General features: G+C 46.1%; 1 protein-coding gene across 3 annotated transcripts; it reads left to right on the plus strand.

The window, feature by feature from the left end:
* The first annotated feature begins 347 nt into the window (after window positions 1-347).
* On the plus strand, window positions 348-14,616 carry ZNF598 (zinc finger protein 598, E3 ubiquitin ligase). Of its 3 annotated transcripts, none has more exons than XM_052679645.1 (12): window positions 348-566; window positions 2,920-3,032; window positions 4,139-4,268; window positions 6,121-6,332; window positions 6,629-6,846; window positions 7,276-7,393; window positions 8,432-8,613; window positions 9,780-9,849; window positions 10,516-11,276; window positions 11,593-11,728; window positions 11,972-12,116; window positions 12,362-14,616. In XM_052679645.1, exons 1-12 carry the CDS (start codon window positions 369-371, stop codon window positions 12,707-12,709), a joined length of 2,631 nt encoding a protein of 876 aa, XP_052535605.1. In that variant the 5' UTR covers window positions 348-368; the 3' UTR covers window positions 12,710-14,616. The 3 variants fall into 3 exon arrangements, with proteins under 3 accessions (XP_052535605.1, XP_052535604.1, XP_052535606.1); XM_052679644.1 differs by having other exon boundaries at window positions 349-566; window positions 9,777-9,849; XM_052679646.1 differs by lacking the exon at window positions 348-566 and adding an exon at window positions 875-1,793 and having other exon boundaries at window positions 9,777-9,849.
* Window positions 14,617-14,623: the final 7 nt, after the last annotated feature.

The following is a 14,623-nucleotide window of genomic DNA, read 5'->3' on the forward strand; positions in this document are numbered from 1 at the left end:
CAACGCAGCGAGAGGGGCCCTGGCGCGGAAGAGCTGCAGGCGGCGCTCCTGCAAGCCAGGGGCCCGGAAGAGCCGGGGGCACCCTGACCTCGCTCTCTATGGTCGCACGCCGGAGGACGCGGGCTGACGCCAGGAGGGGTGGCGCACCGGATGTCTTCGGAGGATAATCGGGAGAGCGAGGTGGCGCTCTAGGCAAAAACTCTATGGTCCACCCAGAGCGGCGCCGTGGAGGCGGATCTCTATGGTCGTCAGTCGGGCAGAGAGTCGCTGAGCGGGGTCTGTCCAGGGCGGCGCTCTAGGCTTCCTCTCGATGGTGCTGGCTGTTGCTAGGTGGTGCGGGGCCTAGGCCGCGGCGGGTCGGCGCCGCCATGGCCGCCTCGGCCTCGGGCGTGGCGGCAGCGGCGGCGTTGGGGCCGGCGGAGGGCCCGTGCGTGCTGTGCTGCGGGGAGCTGGAGGTGGTTGCGCTGGGCCGCTGCGATCACCCCATCTGCTACCGCTGCTCGGTGCGGATGCGGGCGCTGTGCGGAGTGCGGTACTGCGCCGTGTGCCGGGAGGAGCTGGGCCAGGTGAGGCCTCGGCGTGGCGCGGCGCCGCGTTTCTCGCAATCCGAGGAAACGAAAGGCGGGCGGGGGTCGCGGCATCGGGCTCCGCTGTGCGGGTGTTAACGAGGCGGTGCCCCGCCGTCCCGCACTGCTGCCGGGTTTTGGTCGCCCCGCGTGCCGCTCAGCGCGTCGCCACGCGGCGGGGATGGGGCCAGGGGTGGGATGTGGGGCTGTGGGATGTGGGGCTGTGGGGTTGGGGAAACTTCGCTCAGGGATATGGCTGTAAGAGCGTGCAGCGATGTGGGAAAGGAGGAATGCTGCAAGAGGAGAAGAGCTGCTGCGTCGGGGGAGAGATCGCAGAGAGGTGGAGGTGAAGTCAAAGCGGTGCCCCGGAGGAGGGGGTTTTTCGCCGCCTTCCTCTGACAGAAGCTGCGTGTTTACCCTGGCTGCTTCTCGTACCGCTCAAATGGCGGCGGGGACTGAAGATCCCTGAAGGTCTCCGAGTTGGTGGGTGCCACATGCTGTAGTTTTGCTGCGTTGGGTTTGGTTTTGTAACTGAGCTCATCGGCACGCGAGTGGTGTCCATGCCGGGAAGCACACAGATCTCCTTTGGACCTCTGATTTTACTGCAGAATCACTAAGGTTGGAAGAAACCTCTGAGGTCCCGAACTCATCTCACCATGCCTGCTGACCACGTTCCTCAGTGCCACGTCTCTGTGGCACTCTTAACACCTCCAGGAACAGTGATCCCACCCCCTCCCTGGGCAGCAGTGCCCGTGCCTGACTGCTATTCTGCTATTCTGAAGAAGAGTTTCCCAGTAGCCATCCTGAGCTTCCCCTGTTGCAACTTAAGGCCATTACCTCTCTGCACACCTCCTCTCTTAGGAGGCAATCCGTGGTGTTGATTGGCTGCCATAAAACCACTGCTTTCAGTGTTGCAGATGGACTGGGAGCACTTCAGCTCTATAATAGTCGGTGTATTTGTGTGGCCTGAACCTCACTTCATCAAGACGTCTTCTCCTCTCATTTATTAATTGTTAAAAGTGATCTTTTCATTACAGTTGACTCAGATATAGTAATGTGTAGTGTTAGAAGAGCCACATACATCTCATCATATCTCAACTGATGCTGCCCTGGTCAGTGTAGGTTGAACTGTGTCACAGCGTGGTGTCCAGAGGAAATGGAAATAACTTTAAAGATGGCTGGCATTGCACTGTGTGATGAAGGAGAAAGCAGGATATACTTGTTATGGTAATATGTGCTCTCAGAGGTGTGTAATTGCTGTGCTGGAGTTAGGCAGGATTGCTTGTTGACCTGTAAAGTCACCCTGACGTGTGCTTGGGTTAGGCTTGGAGGACTGGTCAGTGTGTTTGTTATACACATGTGTGTTTGTCCTTGGAACTGCTGCAGGAATCTGTGATGGACTCCAGTGATAAAATCTGCTTTTCTGCAGTTTGTTCCTCCCTTCTCAAACTTTCTTCAGGTTGAAATGAAATGAAGTTTACAAAAAGGAATGTTTTTAAAAATAACGTGAGTTTGGCATTTATCCAAAAATCTCAGACTTGTGGTCGCTTTGTTTTAAGCCTGGCACTTCAGAGAGCCGTGTGTATATGCATGTATATTCTTCAGTATAACGTATATTTTAATAGTAGCTTCACTGTAAAGAAAGCTTTAAGAACTAACCTAGCCAAAGAGCTCAACCCAAAAGATTTGCTCTGAGGTGTTTCACCCCAGCCGGGGTAGAGGAGTGACTTCACAAGACTGCACTGAACTTGTGTTCTGTCACAGCTGTTCCATTAAGGCTGCTGCTACACCAGCACTGCCCAGACTGGGCAGCAGTGGGAGCAGCCAGGTTCTCTTAGAATGGATGCACCATACAAATAATTTGGGAAGTGATGTAGCATTTTCCCTCACTTTACCGATATTTGAGGGAAGAGGAAGCACTGGTCTCTCCATCAGACCCTGAGCCATGTCCCTTTCCCTCGCAGGCTGTTTGTGTGGTCTCCTACTGGGAGATAGGAGGCAGCTGAGTGCAGGGCTCCGGGCAACGAGTGGATTGCATTGCTTGGAGATATTTATGCCCTGTGGGAGCCAGGCATCATAAAAGAGTTTCCTAATGTAGTTCAAAATCCAAAGACCAGGCAAGTCCGACTCACCCTGCGTGGTGCTCTTGCTGGAAGCTGATAAGCAGTCACAGTTGCTGACAGTTGTGGGGACAGCGAGCAGTGGTGACACACAGCTCTGGCCCTGGTGTCTAAGCCTTTGGCTGTGGTGAGATCCCGACAAACAGACGTTGTGCTGAGGAGTTGCTCTGCCATCCTGAATACTGCACGGCCCATGTGTGCCATCTCTGATCCCTGTGTTGTGTTGCCTGTAGGTCGTCTTCGGGCGGAAGCTCACGTCTTTCTCGACGATAGCGCTAAACAAGTTGCAGCATGAGAAGAAGTATGACATTTATTTTATGGATGGAGAAGTTTATGGGCTGTACAGGTAAGTACGAGAATCCTTTCTGTAATTTGTCCCTAAAACATCTCTTTTTCATCTATGTTACGTGGCCAGAAGTGCCTTCTTTAATGGAAAAGTGTGGTTTTGTGGAAATGGTGACTTTGATGCAGTGTCCATTCGTCACTGGACAGCACGGGTGGCTTTGGTGGGGTGAGGGCAGCACAGGTGGGAAGGGAGCAGCTCCTCTGTTGGATGTACAGAAGGTCTGCCAACAGAAGTTGCTTTTTGCTTCTTTACCAAGGGCAAACTTGCTGCAAGGCTCTTCATTCCTTGCCTGGCTGCTGTGTAAATCAGTAAAGGCAAAATTACTGCTATAATGATATTTATCCCTGCGTTGCATAAGGAGTAATCAAAACCAATTGCACCATACATCATATGAAGAGAAGAGCATCCTCTTCCTGCAATGGTCTTGGTTATAAATGGGAGAAAAAAGGTGAAAATGTCACTTTGTGGTATGTTTATACTTTGCATTTCATGAGGTTGGGCAGTGGGTTTTTGTAAGCAGAAGCAGTTGGAAACATGTTCTGATTAATTATACACCAGCCTTGGAAATTACTTTTGATGGTAGTGTTTCTGGAGGGCTGCTGAGATCACTGCCCACAGAACAGTAATCAAGTGTGAGTGAGTGGGGGGTTCCCACTGAGACCAGTGCTCTGCCTTCAGCTCTTGCTGGGAATCATGCTTACTTTTTTTTATCTCCCCACCCCATCATATACTTCAGTTGCTGTCAGTATAAACCATAACTAAATCAGATGTGAGCATAGCCCACATCATCTGAATCTTCAGGAAGGCAGGAATGTGTTGCACAGACGTGTTCCAGTCCATCTCAGGCTGTGTGCTGGTACTGTGCTGCTTACCGGGTGACTGCTCAGCTGGCTTCTTATAGTTGGAGTCTCCATGTAACTTTGTTCTCTTCTGTTCCTGACTGATGACAAAGTATCTTTGGAATAAACAAAATGCTAACCTCATTACAAATAGCTCGGGGAGCAATAAGAATGCAGAATTCTTCTGTGGACAGAATGTTTATCTTTCAATAAAGATTGCTGGGAGGGAACTGAATAACTTTCAGCAAATCTTTCTTCATCCCTTAGGAAGCTGCTGCAGCATGAATGCTTTTTATGTCCAGATTTGAAGCCGTTCAATACCTTTGCGGATCTGGAACAGCACATGAGAAAGCAGCATGAACTCTTCTGTTGCAAACTGTGTGTTAAACACTTAAAGGTGAGTTGGTTCAATGCTTTAATGTGATGAAAGGAGAGGGTGGTTCCTTACGTGACCTTCTGGAGTACTTGTGGAGGTGGGGAGAAGGAGATGCTGAACAGCACCACTCCGCTGCTTAGGTTTCTCCTGTCTGCCTGCAGTCAGGTCAGTTGATTTCTTCTGAGACTTTCTTCTTCCATAAACTGATTAATGAAAGAGTCCTGGAGGTTCTAAATGGATTGTGTTTTAAATTAAGCCCAACCATATTAATAAGCTTCTGAGGTTAGCTCCTCCCCCACGATGCCTGTAAGTACCAAACCCTATCTGTCTGATAGGAAGTTAATCCTGAGTTGTAGGCAGGATTTGTTACAGCTCTAACTGTAGTGATTTAGATATCTGTTAGGAATTACGATGACTTTATGAGCTAAATCTGTAACTGAGAAAATATTAGTGGTGGTCCAGAAAGCAGAGTGCATCATGGAGTGATGGATTTCTCTCTCAGCTCCAAGCCAATGTAGCTTTTACAGTTGAATCACGGACAGGATGAGAATCCATCTTGTTGGTTTAATGAAATATAATTACATTTCATTTGTTTATTTTATTTGTTCATTTGTTCAGAGTGAATTTCCTGTATCTCGTTGGTTTGGTTGGAAAGTGAAACATGAGTGTCTACAGTGGAGGTCTGCTGCTGTTTGATGTGCACACACAGAACACACCTGGGCTGGTTTAAAATGCAAAGATGAAGCACTTAGTGGAAAGCTGAGTGGCATGTCAGTACTGAGCTTGAGAACTGCTCATCTTACTGCTGCCATTACTGGCTTCTTTTTTTGTTGTTTGGGTTTTTTTTGCATTTCTCAGTGATGTGTCAAGCAAAGACAGCCGTTGTTGCTCAATGAATGCTGGGGCTGCTAACCTTTGTGTCCTACAGTTGTCAGCGTCGTTTATTGTTGTAGGAGGGAATTTAATGCACGAGCACATATTTTGAGAACTCATTACATGTGGTTTTGTACGTTTGTTTTCTCTGAAACCAATCGAATATCGAATCAGAGAACTGCATTTACGTTCTGATTTCACAGTTGGCTCCTGCAGGTCAGACTGCAGGTTGTTGCCTGAAGGGACAGGATCCAGGATTGGTCAGGGTTGACTTGGATGAAGACCAAGACATCTTTTGTGCAGAGTTAGTTTTCACTGAACTGATTTGACTCTCCGATCATTAGTGCTGAGTCAAGAGAAGGGGAAGACAAGGCAGCCTCTTTTAGTTGCAGTGTCCTTTGAACTCTGCTGAAGAGGTGCTTCTGCAGGCAGCCTAGGTAGGCAGCACTGGAGTGGTAAACTAGTAGAATATGTTGGCTTCTAATTTCACAATATTGAAGAAATCCTTTTATTTTGGAGAAAGCTTCAGTGTTGTTAATACCCACTGCAGATGAATTCTTAAACTCACAGAAGCTGCAGTCCATCAGTGCAAGCAAAGCCAAGTGAACCTTTTCCCAGAGTGAGTTAAGATTCCTTGTTAAAGAGATAAGAAATAAAGGATGTTCTGTTCTCAAGGATACACTGATCTTCCTGGTGTCTTCAGAACCCTTTCTATCAAAACAGCCTGTGTGTTTGTAGGGGCAGAAGATTGGCTCTCAGTGCAGAATTTGTTCACTGAACAGCATGGTTCTCAGGAGAGGAGAAAGGGTGAAGTTGATCTGTTTGAGGTGAGTGAAGTGTAAGTGAGATGCAGTCAAGATGTATCACTTGAATCTTAGTTCCTAGTCACAGAAAATTTGAGTTGTGAGTTGTCAGATTGCATCTTTTTCAAGCAAATCTGTGACTTCTTCAGGCAAGTTGTGCAGAGCCTGGCTTATTCCATTCTTACTTGTTTCTCCAGATTTTTACATATGAAAGGAAATGGTACACTCGTAAGGACCTTGCTCGCCATCGAATCCATGGAGATCCAGATGACACCTCTCATCGTGGGCATCCCCTGTGTAAATTCTGTGACGAGCGTTATTTGGATAACGATGAGCTGCTGAAACATCTGAGAAGAGATCACTACTTTTGTCACTTCTGTGACTCTGATGGTGCCCAGGAGTACTACAGGTTTGCAGAAATACTTTTATTTTTCTGAAAAAAAAGGTTACATTTTAGAAAAATAGTTTTGGATCCTTGAGTTTTCTGAAAAGCAGTGCTTGAAGTGGGAGTGCAGGAAGGTTGGCTGTGGGCTCTTTTGCTCCTTAAGCCAGCAGCTGCAGTAACCACTTTCTGTTTAGTTCATGTCTTAAAGTCTTCCTCTTTGGTGTTAACGTTACGCGTTGACAGATGGAGTGAAGGATAATCATATAGCATAGGAGAAATGCGTGTGGAGAATTGCAGCTCAGGCTCTTTTCTTCCTGCAGCGATTACGAATACCTTCGCGAACACTTCCGCGAGAAGCATTTCCTTTGTGAAGAGGGACGGTGCAGTACAGAGCAGTTTACCCACGCTTTCCGCACTGAAATAGATTACAAAGCCCACAAAACAGCCTGCCACAGCAAGAACAGGGCTGAGGCCAGGCAGAACCGGCAGATAGATCTGCAGTTTAATTACGCTCCTCGGCACCAGAGGAGAAACGAGGGTGAGTGTGGCTGGGGGTGTTGCGATGGCCGGGGCTGTATTCATTCTTACTGCTATGGTATGCAGAAATATTGGGTGAAGACCTCCTGGCTAGGAAGTTTCTTTGCTAGAGGGTGGAGAAACCTGGAACCAGGGCTTTGAGAGGCTGGGGAAGTTTGTTCTTGAAGATAACCAGAAGTTGACAGAGCCACAAGCATCATGAATGTGATGTCAGAGTTGGCCTTTCTTTGAGTGAGGGGATGAAGCAGACTTTCCTTCCATGTGGAACAGACTTTTACCATTCCTGGAGGTTTGATAGACTGCTTAATCATCAGAAGGAAGTCAAGATAGATTTTATTTGTAGTAGTGTAGTTTTGCTCTTTTTCAGGCATAGTATGGTGCCCAGATTAGAGAAATAACTTCAAGAATGACAACTATCCCTCCTGTTCAGGTGTTATAGGTGGAGAGGACTATGAAGAAGTTGACAGGTTCAACAGGCAAGGAAGGTCAGGCAGATTGGGTGGCCGAGGAAGTCAGCAGAACAGAAGAGGCAGCTGGAGATACAAGAGGTGAGTAGCACAGCATTGTGTGGATTTCTGTTGCTGCTTAGTTCTTTTTCAATTAAAAGAGCTTTGGTGCGCAGATTGGAAGGAGGTAGGGACAAAGTTTGGAAGCTTCCGTAGTGAATTCTTAACTGAGAGTACAGCCAGTTTTCAGTCTAAGCCTGTGTGCTGGCTGCGTGCCTGGTGAAAGTGAAATTACTCTCTGAAGTTTAAGCTTCCTGGACTTGCCAAAGAAAGCAGTCACTGTGATCTTTGTCACATGGTTATCTGAAATCAGAATTCTTAATTTCAGCAACTATGGTTGTGCTAGCTTCTTTTTAGAAGGACTTTTCCAAAGTAAATGATAAATATTTGGAAGTTCATTGGACTTTTTGGTCTGGGTAACTGTGAAATTCCTATTCTGAGGCTCGTGCTTTTCATTGAACAAACAGATCTCTGTGTGGCCAGGCTGAGTGCTTTGGAGAAAGAAGAGGGTTAAGTATTGAAATGAAAGTTTGCATTTATTTGTCTCTTCATGCATATGAGACCTGAGTGCTTTTTACATACTGCACCTCTCTTGTTCTTTTTCTCACTGGATGGTCAGCTGGTTCATTACTGGTAATTTCACTGGGGAAGAAGTCCATCTCTAAACACCTTTATATGTTGGTGTCGCATGTGGATTTTGCATTCACTGAGGGTTTGTTATGAGCCATATTTCAAATAATCACTTTGGTCTAATAAGTCAGATAAGACTGCACATTTGAAAATAAGAGAAGTGGGTGTCTGCTGTCATCCGTGGTACTGTCTCTCCCAATTCACTCCAATTGATTTCTTCTATCCTGGATTGTTACCACCACAAGCAGAACTCACAGATCCCCGGGTAAAATGTTGTCTTTCTCACTAGCCAAGGGAAGAGTGGGTTTGTGTCAGCCTGCTCAGCAGGTGGCAGCACAAGGCCAGGGACAGTCATCAGAGCTTACTGCCGAGAGGTGAGAGGTGGAGTGTGAGGCAAAGGTGCTTTGTAATCCCTGCTCTTTTACCAAGAAAATCTGCGCTGTCCTGTAGGGAAGAAGAAGACAGAGATGTTGCAGCAGCAGTCAGGGCATCTGTAGCTGCTAAACGACAAGAAGAGAAGAAACGGGGAGAAGACAAAGAGGACAGCAGCAGTAGAGGTAAAAAGGAGGACCTGAGGGATTCGGAGGTACCCAGCTCCAAACGTGTGCCAAAGTCTTCAAGTGAAGCTACAGGTCAGTGTTGAACATTTTCTGCAGCTGCAGGGAGACACGAGGGTGTGGTGATGGGTCTGGAGCTCAGGCTGGCCAAAGTGTGAATTGCCATACATTGTTCTCAAAAGCCAGTGGATAAGGAGAGAGCTGTGCAGAGTCTTAATCCAGCAACACTCACTTACTGTGAAACGTGTCCGAGTGGGCTGGGGTTTGCACAGCCAGTTAGATTTAAAATGAAGCTGGGTAGAAATACCAAGCAGTTAAGGTACGACAGTATTTGTGATGTTTATCCAAATAATACTATCTAAGACTCTGCCATATTCCTACTGTAGCATGCAAGAACTGATGTATTGTGATGCTTGGGATTAAGTTAATCCCAGTAAAAGTTTGTAACTCGTTGATAGAATTGTTTTGATGTTATTGCTGCTTCGAATCCCTTTTCCACTGTTTTATTGGTTCTACAACAGGGTTCCTGCTCAAACTTTATATGCTTTCATAATGAGCTGAGAGCTGCTGAGAGCTTGGTTATCTAATGGGTACAGCTCAGCTGGGGATGACAGGCAAGGCTATCTTACCCTGCTGCTAGCCCAGCTTTTGCTGCATGTGTGTCAAAGCTGTTATCAGTCTGTATTTAAGCTGATGCAGTTCACAGCACTGCATTTTAAGACTAAGCCTAATTGGGAATGATTTATGTTTTGATGAAAACTGACTGCCCAGGAGCTAATTGCTTAGCAGTGTGGGCATCTGTGCAGCAGAGGTGTTGAGCAGCCTTCCAAGTGGAGAATCAGCATACTGAGTCACAGTATCCTAACCCTGTGCAGGCAGCTGATTGCTGGCCTCTGGGGGAAGCATAGAGCAGGCAGCTGGGGGCATTGGCTTCTCAGTTGTGAAGGAATCATCTGGAGACACTGGTCTTATCAACCAGTGTTTTGCTCATATTAAGTTCCATGAATTGCCTGTATGCTGGAGCTCGTACCTGATGTCATAATGGTGAATGTGGTTAACTGAAGGAAATGTTGATACGTGGACTTACTGCCCTTTTGGAATGTTGGTTAATGACATCAGCAGCTGCTGAAAATAGAACTTGTTATTGCTGCTGTCGTGTTCGTTGATAGCTTCCACTTTGAAACTACTGGATTTTAGTTGAATATATTTCTTTGCTCTTTTTGTCAATACCCCAAAAGAAGCAGCTGCTAATGGTGCTTTAAGCCAAGATGACTTTCCAGCAATTGGTTCTGCAGTAGGACCTCTACAAGGGTAAGTTTGTTCAAGACTGCAGCAATGAGAAAGCTGATTTAGAAACTTACTTGGGTTGTGTGTTTCTGGAAGAATTGGTTTTATAGATCTCTTGAACTGTAGGTGCTCCCCTCTCTCAGTTCCTCTTCTGCTTTGACCTGTTTCTGTGTCAGCTGCTGCATGAACAGCACAGGCTGTTGCTTCAGTTTGCAGCTTGATTTTTATTTTATTTTATTTTATTTTTGTAGTACAGTTCCAGGGAACTTTTCAGTATTCCTGACTCCACTCATTTTTAACTCACTAGCTTATCTTGAGGGAGCCATATGCTCTTGGGGTTTTTAAATTCATCATCTCGTTAAATGGGTGGTAACTATAAATAGAGTCTTTGCAGGATGTGGACACTAGGATGTACTAGAAGCCTGCATGTATGGCTTGCTGGTCAAGGTAAGGTGTGCTAAGACAGCACAGATAAGACAGCAAGGCTAGTGAGACTGCTTTGAAGAGACTCATCCAGACACGGTTTACGTATCTGCATCCTGTTAATGGCTGTGGCAGCTGTGCCACTTTAAGTGATGGATTGAAGAAGAATGCAGTCAGGCCCGGAGCCTCTTTTACCTGGTGGAGTTTGGGGAGTTTTGCTGTCTGTGCAGAGGTGGTGTAACTGGGTGCACTTTTCCTTTCTCGCAGCTCTGCTCAGCTAGCAGCAGTTAAGCTTAAAGAAGATTTCCCAAGCTTGTCATCCTCCGCAGCACCCGCTGTCTCTTCTGGGATGTCTTTGACGTACACAGCGACTGCAAAGAAAACAGCTTTTCAAGAGGAGGATTTTCCAGCTCTGGTGTCCAAAATGAGGCCTAACAATAAAACAGTAACTAACATCACATCTGCGTGGAACAGTGGTTCCAGTAAAAATGTGGTCAAAGCCATTAGCAACCCTTGCGTAAATCAGATAGCCAAAAAATCATACTCCTTGAATAGCACTAAAGGAAATAAGAAGAGCAATAAACTCTCTCAGTCAGATGATGAAGACAGCAGTAGTGGCTTGACAACCCAGGAGATAAGGAACACACCGACAATGTTTGATGTATCGTCCTTGCTGGCAGCTTCTACCTCACAGACTTTCACAAAAGTGAGCAAGAAAAAGAGGATGGGGGTTGAGAAGCAGAGACCATCATCCCCACACCTGTTACAGGAGACCTCATTGCCCAGGTCCTGTATTGAAAAGCTGCCAGAAGCAGAGCGGACATCAAACGCTGCTTCTGCTCTTCACGCCTCTGACAGATCTGCAGCTGTCATGAATGGTCATTCAGAAAAATCATTAGCACTCTGTAGTACACCCAAAGAGCCCCCTGGCCTTAAAAAGCCCACAGTGACGAACCAATGCCCTTTACCTCAGGAAGATTTCCCAGCTCTTGGGAGCTCAGGATCAGCTCGAATGCCACCGCCACCGGGTAAGCACTTCAGGGCACTGACAGCTTCTGGGCTGCAGTTACAAGGCAGCCTGAGTAACAGTGTCTTGAAAGTCCTCTCTCTTTGTAAAGTCATATCAGGTGCTGTGAAGCACTTCCTGACCCAAACGTTAAGGCAACAGATTTCCACCTCTTTAATATTTAGGTTTCTTCTGAAATAGTGATGACTGCACTGTTGACTGTTACTTCTTGATGCTTCTGGAGAGTACGTCAGACTGTTGGTGTTAATTTTACTTGCTGGTATGTGGGTGCCACAGATATGTGCTCTGACTTCCTGCCCATTTCTGCTTTCATTTAGGCTTTAACACTGTGGTGCTATTAAAGAGTCCTCCTCCGCCTCCAGGACTGTCAGTGCCTGTTAGTAAACCCCCACCAGGTTTTGCTGTTATTCCATCCACCAGTATCTCTGAACCTGTCACTACATCTTTGAAAGAGTAAGTAAAAGTCCTTTTGTTAGAGTTACTTTACACATTGCATCTCGAGATATGCCATAGAAGCTTCAGACAGAGCACAGAACACTGATAGGATTACTGTATCCATGTGCTGCTGGCAGAAATTGCACGTGTAGTTGGGTGGAGAAAGGGAGAAAAGAATAATCATGTAATGTGTGTCTGCAGCATATTTCTGTAATATGAGGCAGTATCCAATTGCATTACTTTTTTTCCCCCCAAATGCAGGCCAAAATCCAGCCAAGGGACATACTTGATACCTGAAAACTTTCAGCAAAGGAACATTCAGCTAATACAATCCATTAAAGAATTCCTCCAAAGTGATGAGTCCAAGTTCAATAAATTTAAAACTCATTCTGGGCAATTCAGACAGGTGAGTGGGCAAAAACCTTTGCCTTCCTGAAATCCTCCCCAGCTCAGTTCACGTAGTGCCTCTGTTTGTGGTTGGTGAGTGGACTAGATGCAGGTTTTCTTTTTGAACTGCGTGCTCCACTGTAGCTCTTCTGTAGCACAGCAAAGTGCACGTAGTGTGGCCTGGAAGAACGTGAATCTTTTTATAGATGCATCAGATTATTATTTTTGAAGTTTCTAATTATTGCAATTTTCTTTTCACTGAAGGGTCTGATTTCTGCTGCAGAGTATTACAAAAGTTGCCGAGAACTGCTTGGAGATAATTTCAGGAAAATTTTTAACGAGTTGCTGGTGTTGTTACCAGACACAGTTAAGCAACAAGAACTGCTTTCTGCTCACAATGATTTCAGAATCAAGGAAAAGCAAAGTTCAAACAAATCCAAAAAGAACAAGAAGAATGTTTGGCAAACGGACTCCAACTCTGATCTCGACTGCTGCATCTGCCCAACGTGTAAGCAAGTGCTAACGCAGCAGGACATTGTCACTCATAAAGCTTTGCATATTGAGGATGAGGAGTTCCCTTCCTTACAAGCAATCAGTAGAATCATCAGTTAGCTCTTATGAAGACCAATAAAACAGTTTCTATCTATGAATATGCACTTTTTGGAATGAGGTTTGACAGCGTAGTGTGGTTGAGAGCTGGTGCCAGTTGAGTACTGATACACAGGGAACTGTTAGAGAGCCCTCAGTGCTGTTCATAAATACTGTGCAAAGGGATCACTGGACTGCGCCGTAGCTAATTAACATCCAAAGTCTGAGCTTCCAAAATGCCTGAGTAGAGTTAGGCCAAAATTGCAGGGTGGGCAGGCAGGGGGCCACCTTTCTCCTGTAACATGCAATAGCTGAGAAAATACTTTCTGATCTGAAGTCTGACTGGGGACACAATAGGGGAATATGCATCTGGCTTGGGGGGTTTTCTTTCTTTAGGGAAGGGTGGGAGCAGAGGGGGGAGATATTGAATCACTGAAGTGAATAGAAGCAGAAGTGAGTTCCCTTATATTCTGATTTTTGTGCTGTTTCTGTGACCGCAGAAATGGAAGCAGTCAGGGGTGCAGAGATGCAGAACTGCTCCTACTCGCTGGTGAAAAGGGCCGTTCAGTTGTGTGTCTGTAAACGTTGGGCTGCTCGTATAGCTAAGAATATTCCTGTCTGAAAACTGAATTAATTCTACTACTTGAAGAATTGGACTGATCTGTGTGATGAGTTGAACCTGAGGTTTGAAGTTGCCTCTGACCTTTTATGTAACATGTTCTTTAAAGAAACTTCTTTTGTAGCACTGCATGTAGAAGGATGATGTTCAGGCTTTACTTTCTGTAAAGCACACTTCACGGTGATTTTATTTAATGATTGCCACGTTTCTATTTCTTGGCTGTATTAATGGTGGTAGCTCCAACCAACGGCATATTGGGATATTAAATGCTGCTGATCACTGACCATGTTTATCTGCAGTGCCTTCAAGTGCATTTATCTGTTTACAGTGGTCTGCACTAACGCGGATAATTTGTTCAGGCTATGGAGTGTTTACATCCTGTATCTCCCTTGGTGATGTTGGTCTGCAGTAGCTTTGCTCACATTGCTTGCCATCTGTAACTTCCACCTCTAGGAAAACAGGAGCCGAATCTGTTCATCATTTGAAATAACTTCTCCAGCAGCAGCTATGACGTGACGGAGTGACACGTGCTCCCTGTAGTGCACTTCCATGGCTATAATTAAGCGTCTGATTCTTGCCCACCTTTGCAGACCAGGTTTAGTTATTTTTAACATGTTGAGATTAATTTATGTAATTTTTAAGTGACAGAACACTGCTTTTATATAAGCGTTTCTATGAAATTGAGCTCAGTCTATTACTGAAGAGCTAGTCCTGGCTACAGCATTTCTTCCTTGCCTTATACTTGTTAATTTTGCTTGCTGTCAGGCTGCAAAGTGCTTTCGGTTTCTTTTTCCAAATAATTCAGACTGTTTTGAATTCCTGGATGTGTTGTATTCAGCACAGGGGCCAGACTGCATGCCCTGAAAGAGGGAGGGAGGAGCATTAGGCTGCACGGCTGTTGACAGAATGCATGAATACGTGGCGACCCGTAAGGCTGCCGTGTTCGCGGCGCCAGGCGCTGCCTCGAGCAGAGCCAGGTGCCACCACACACCGGTGCTCCAGCTTGGATGCCAGCTGCCCAAGTCAGCAACAGATCTGCATCCTCAGTTCTTTCCCCTGACTGCCCCTTGGGTTTGAAAAGCTCAGAGGAAACAAAGCACGTATCTTCTGCAGGAGTTTCTGACGTCTTCCCTTTATTTTTCAGTTTATTTTCTTCTGTGTTAGCAAATACGTCAGTTCCCAGCCGGCAGGTTGAGAACTCAGGGTGCTGCTCTCAGTTTCCTCGAGGTGCTTGGTTCTCCTTGGCCTGACGATGCAGTTTCCTTGCTCCCTGTGCTCACCCGATTAAATAAAGCATTACCAAATTTGTTCAGGCTGCT

This window comes from Tympanuchus pallidicinctus, unplaced genomic scaffold (genome assembly GCF_026119805.1).
Source record: "Tympanuchus pallidicinctus isolate F22 unplaced genomic scaffold, pur_lepc_1.0 scaffold18, whole genome shotgun sequence".
Lineage (NCBI taxonomy): Eukaryota > Metazoa > Chordata > Aves > Galliformes > Phasianidae > Tympanuchus > Tympanuchus pallidicinctus.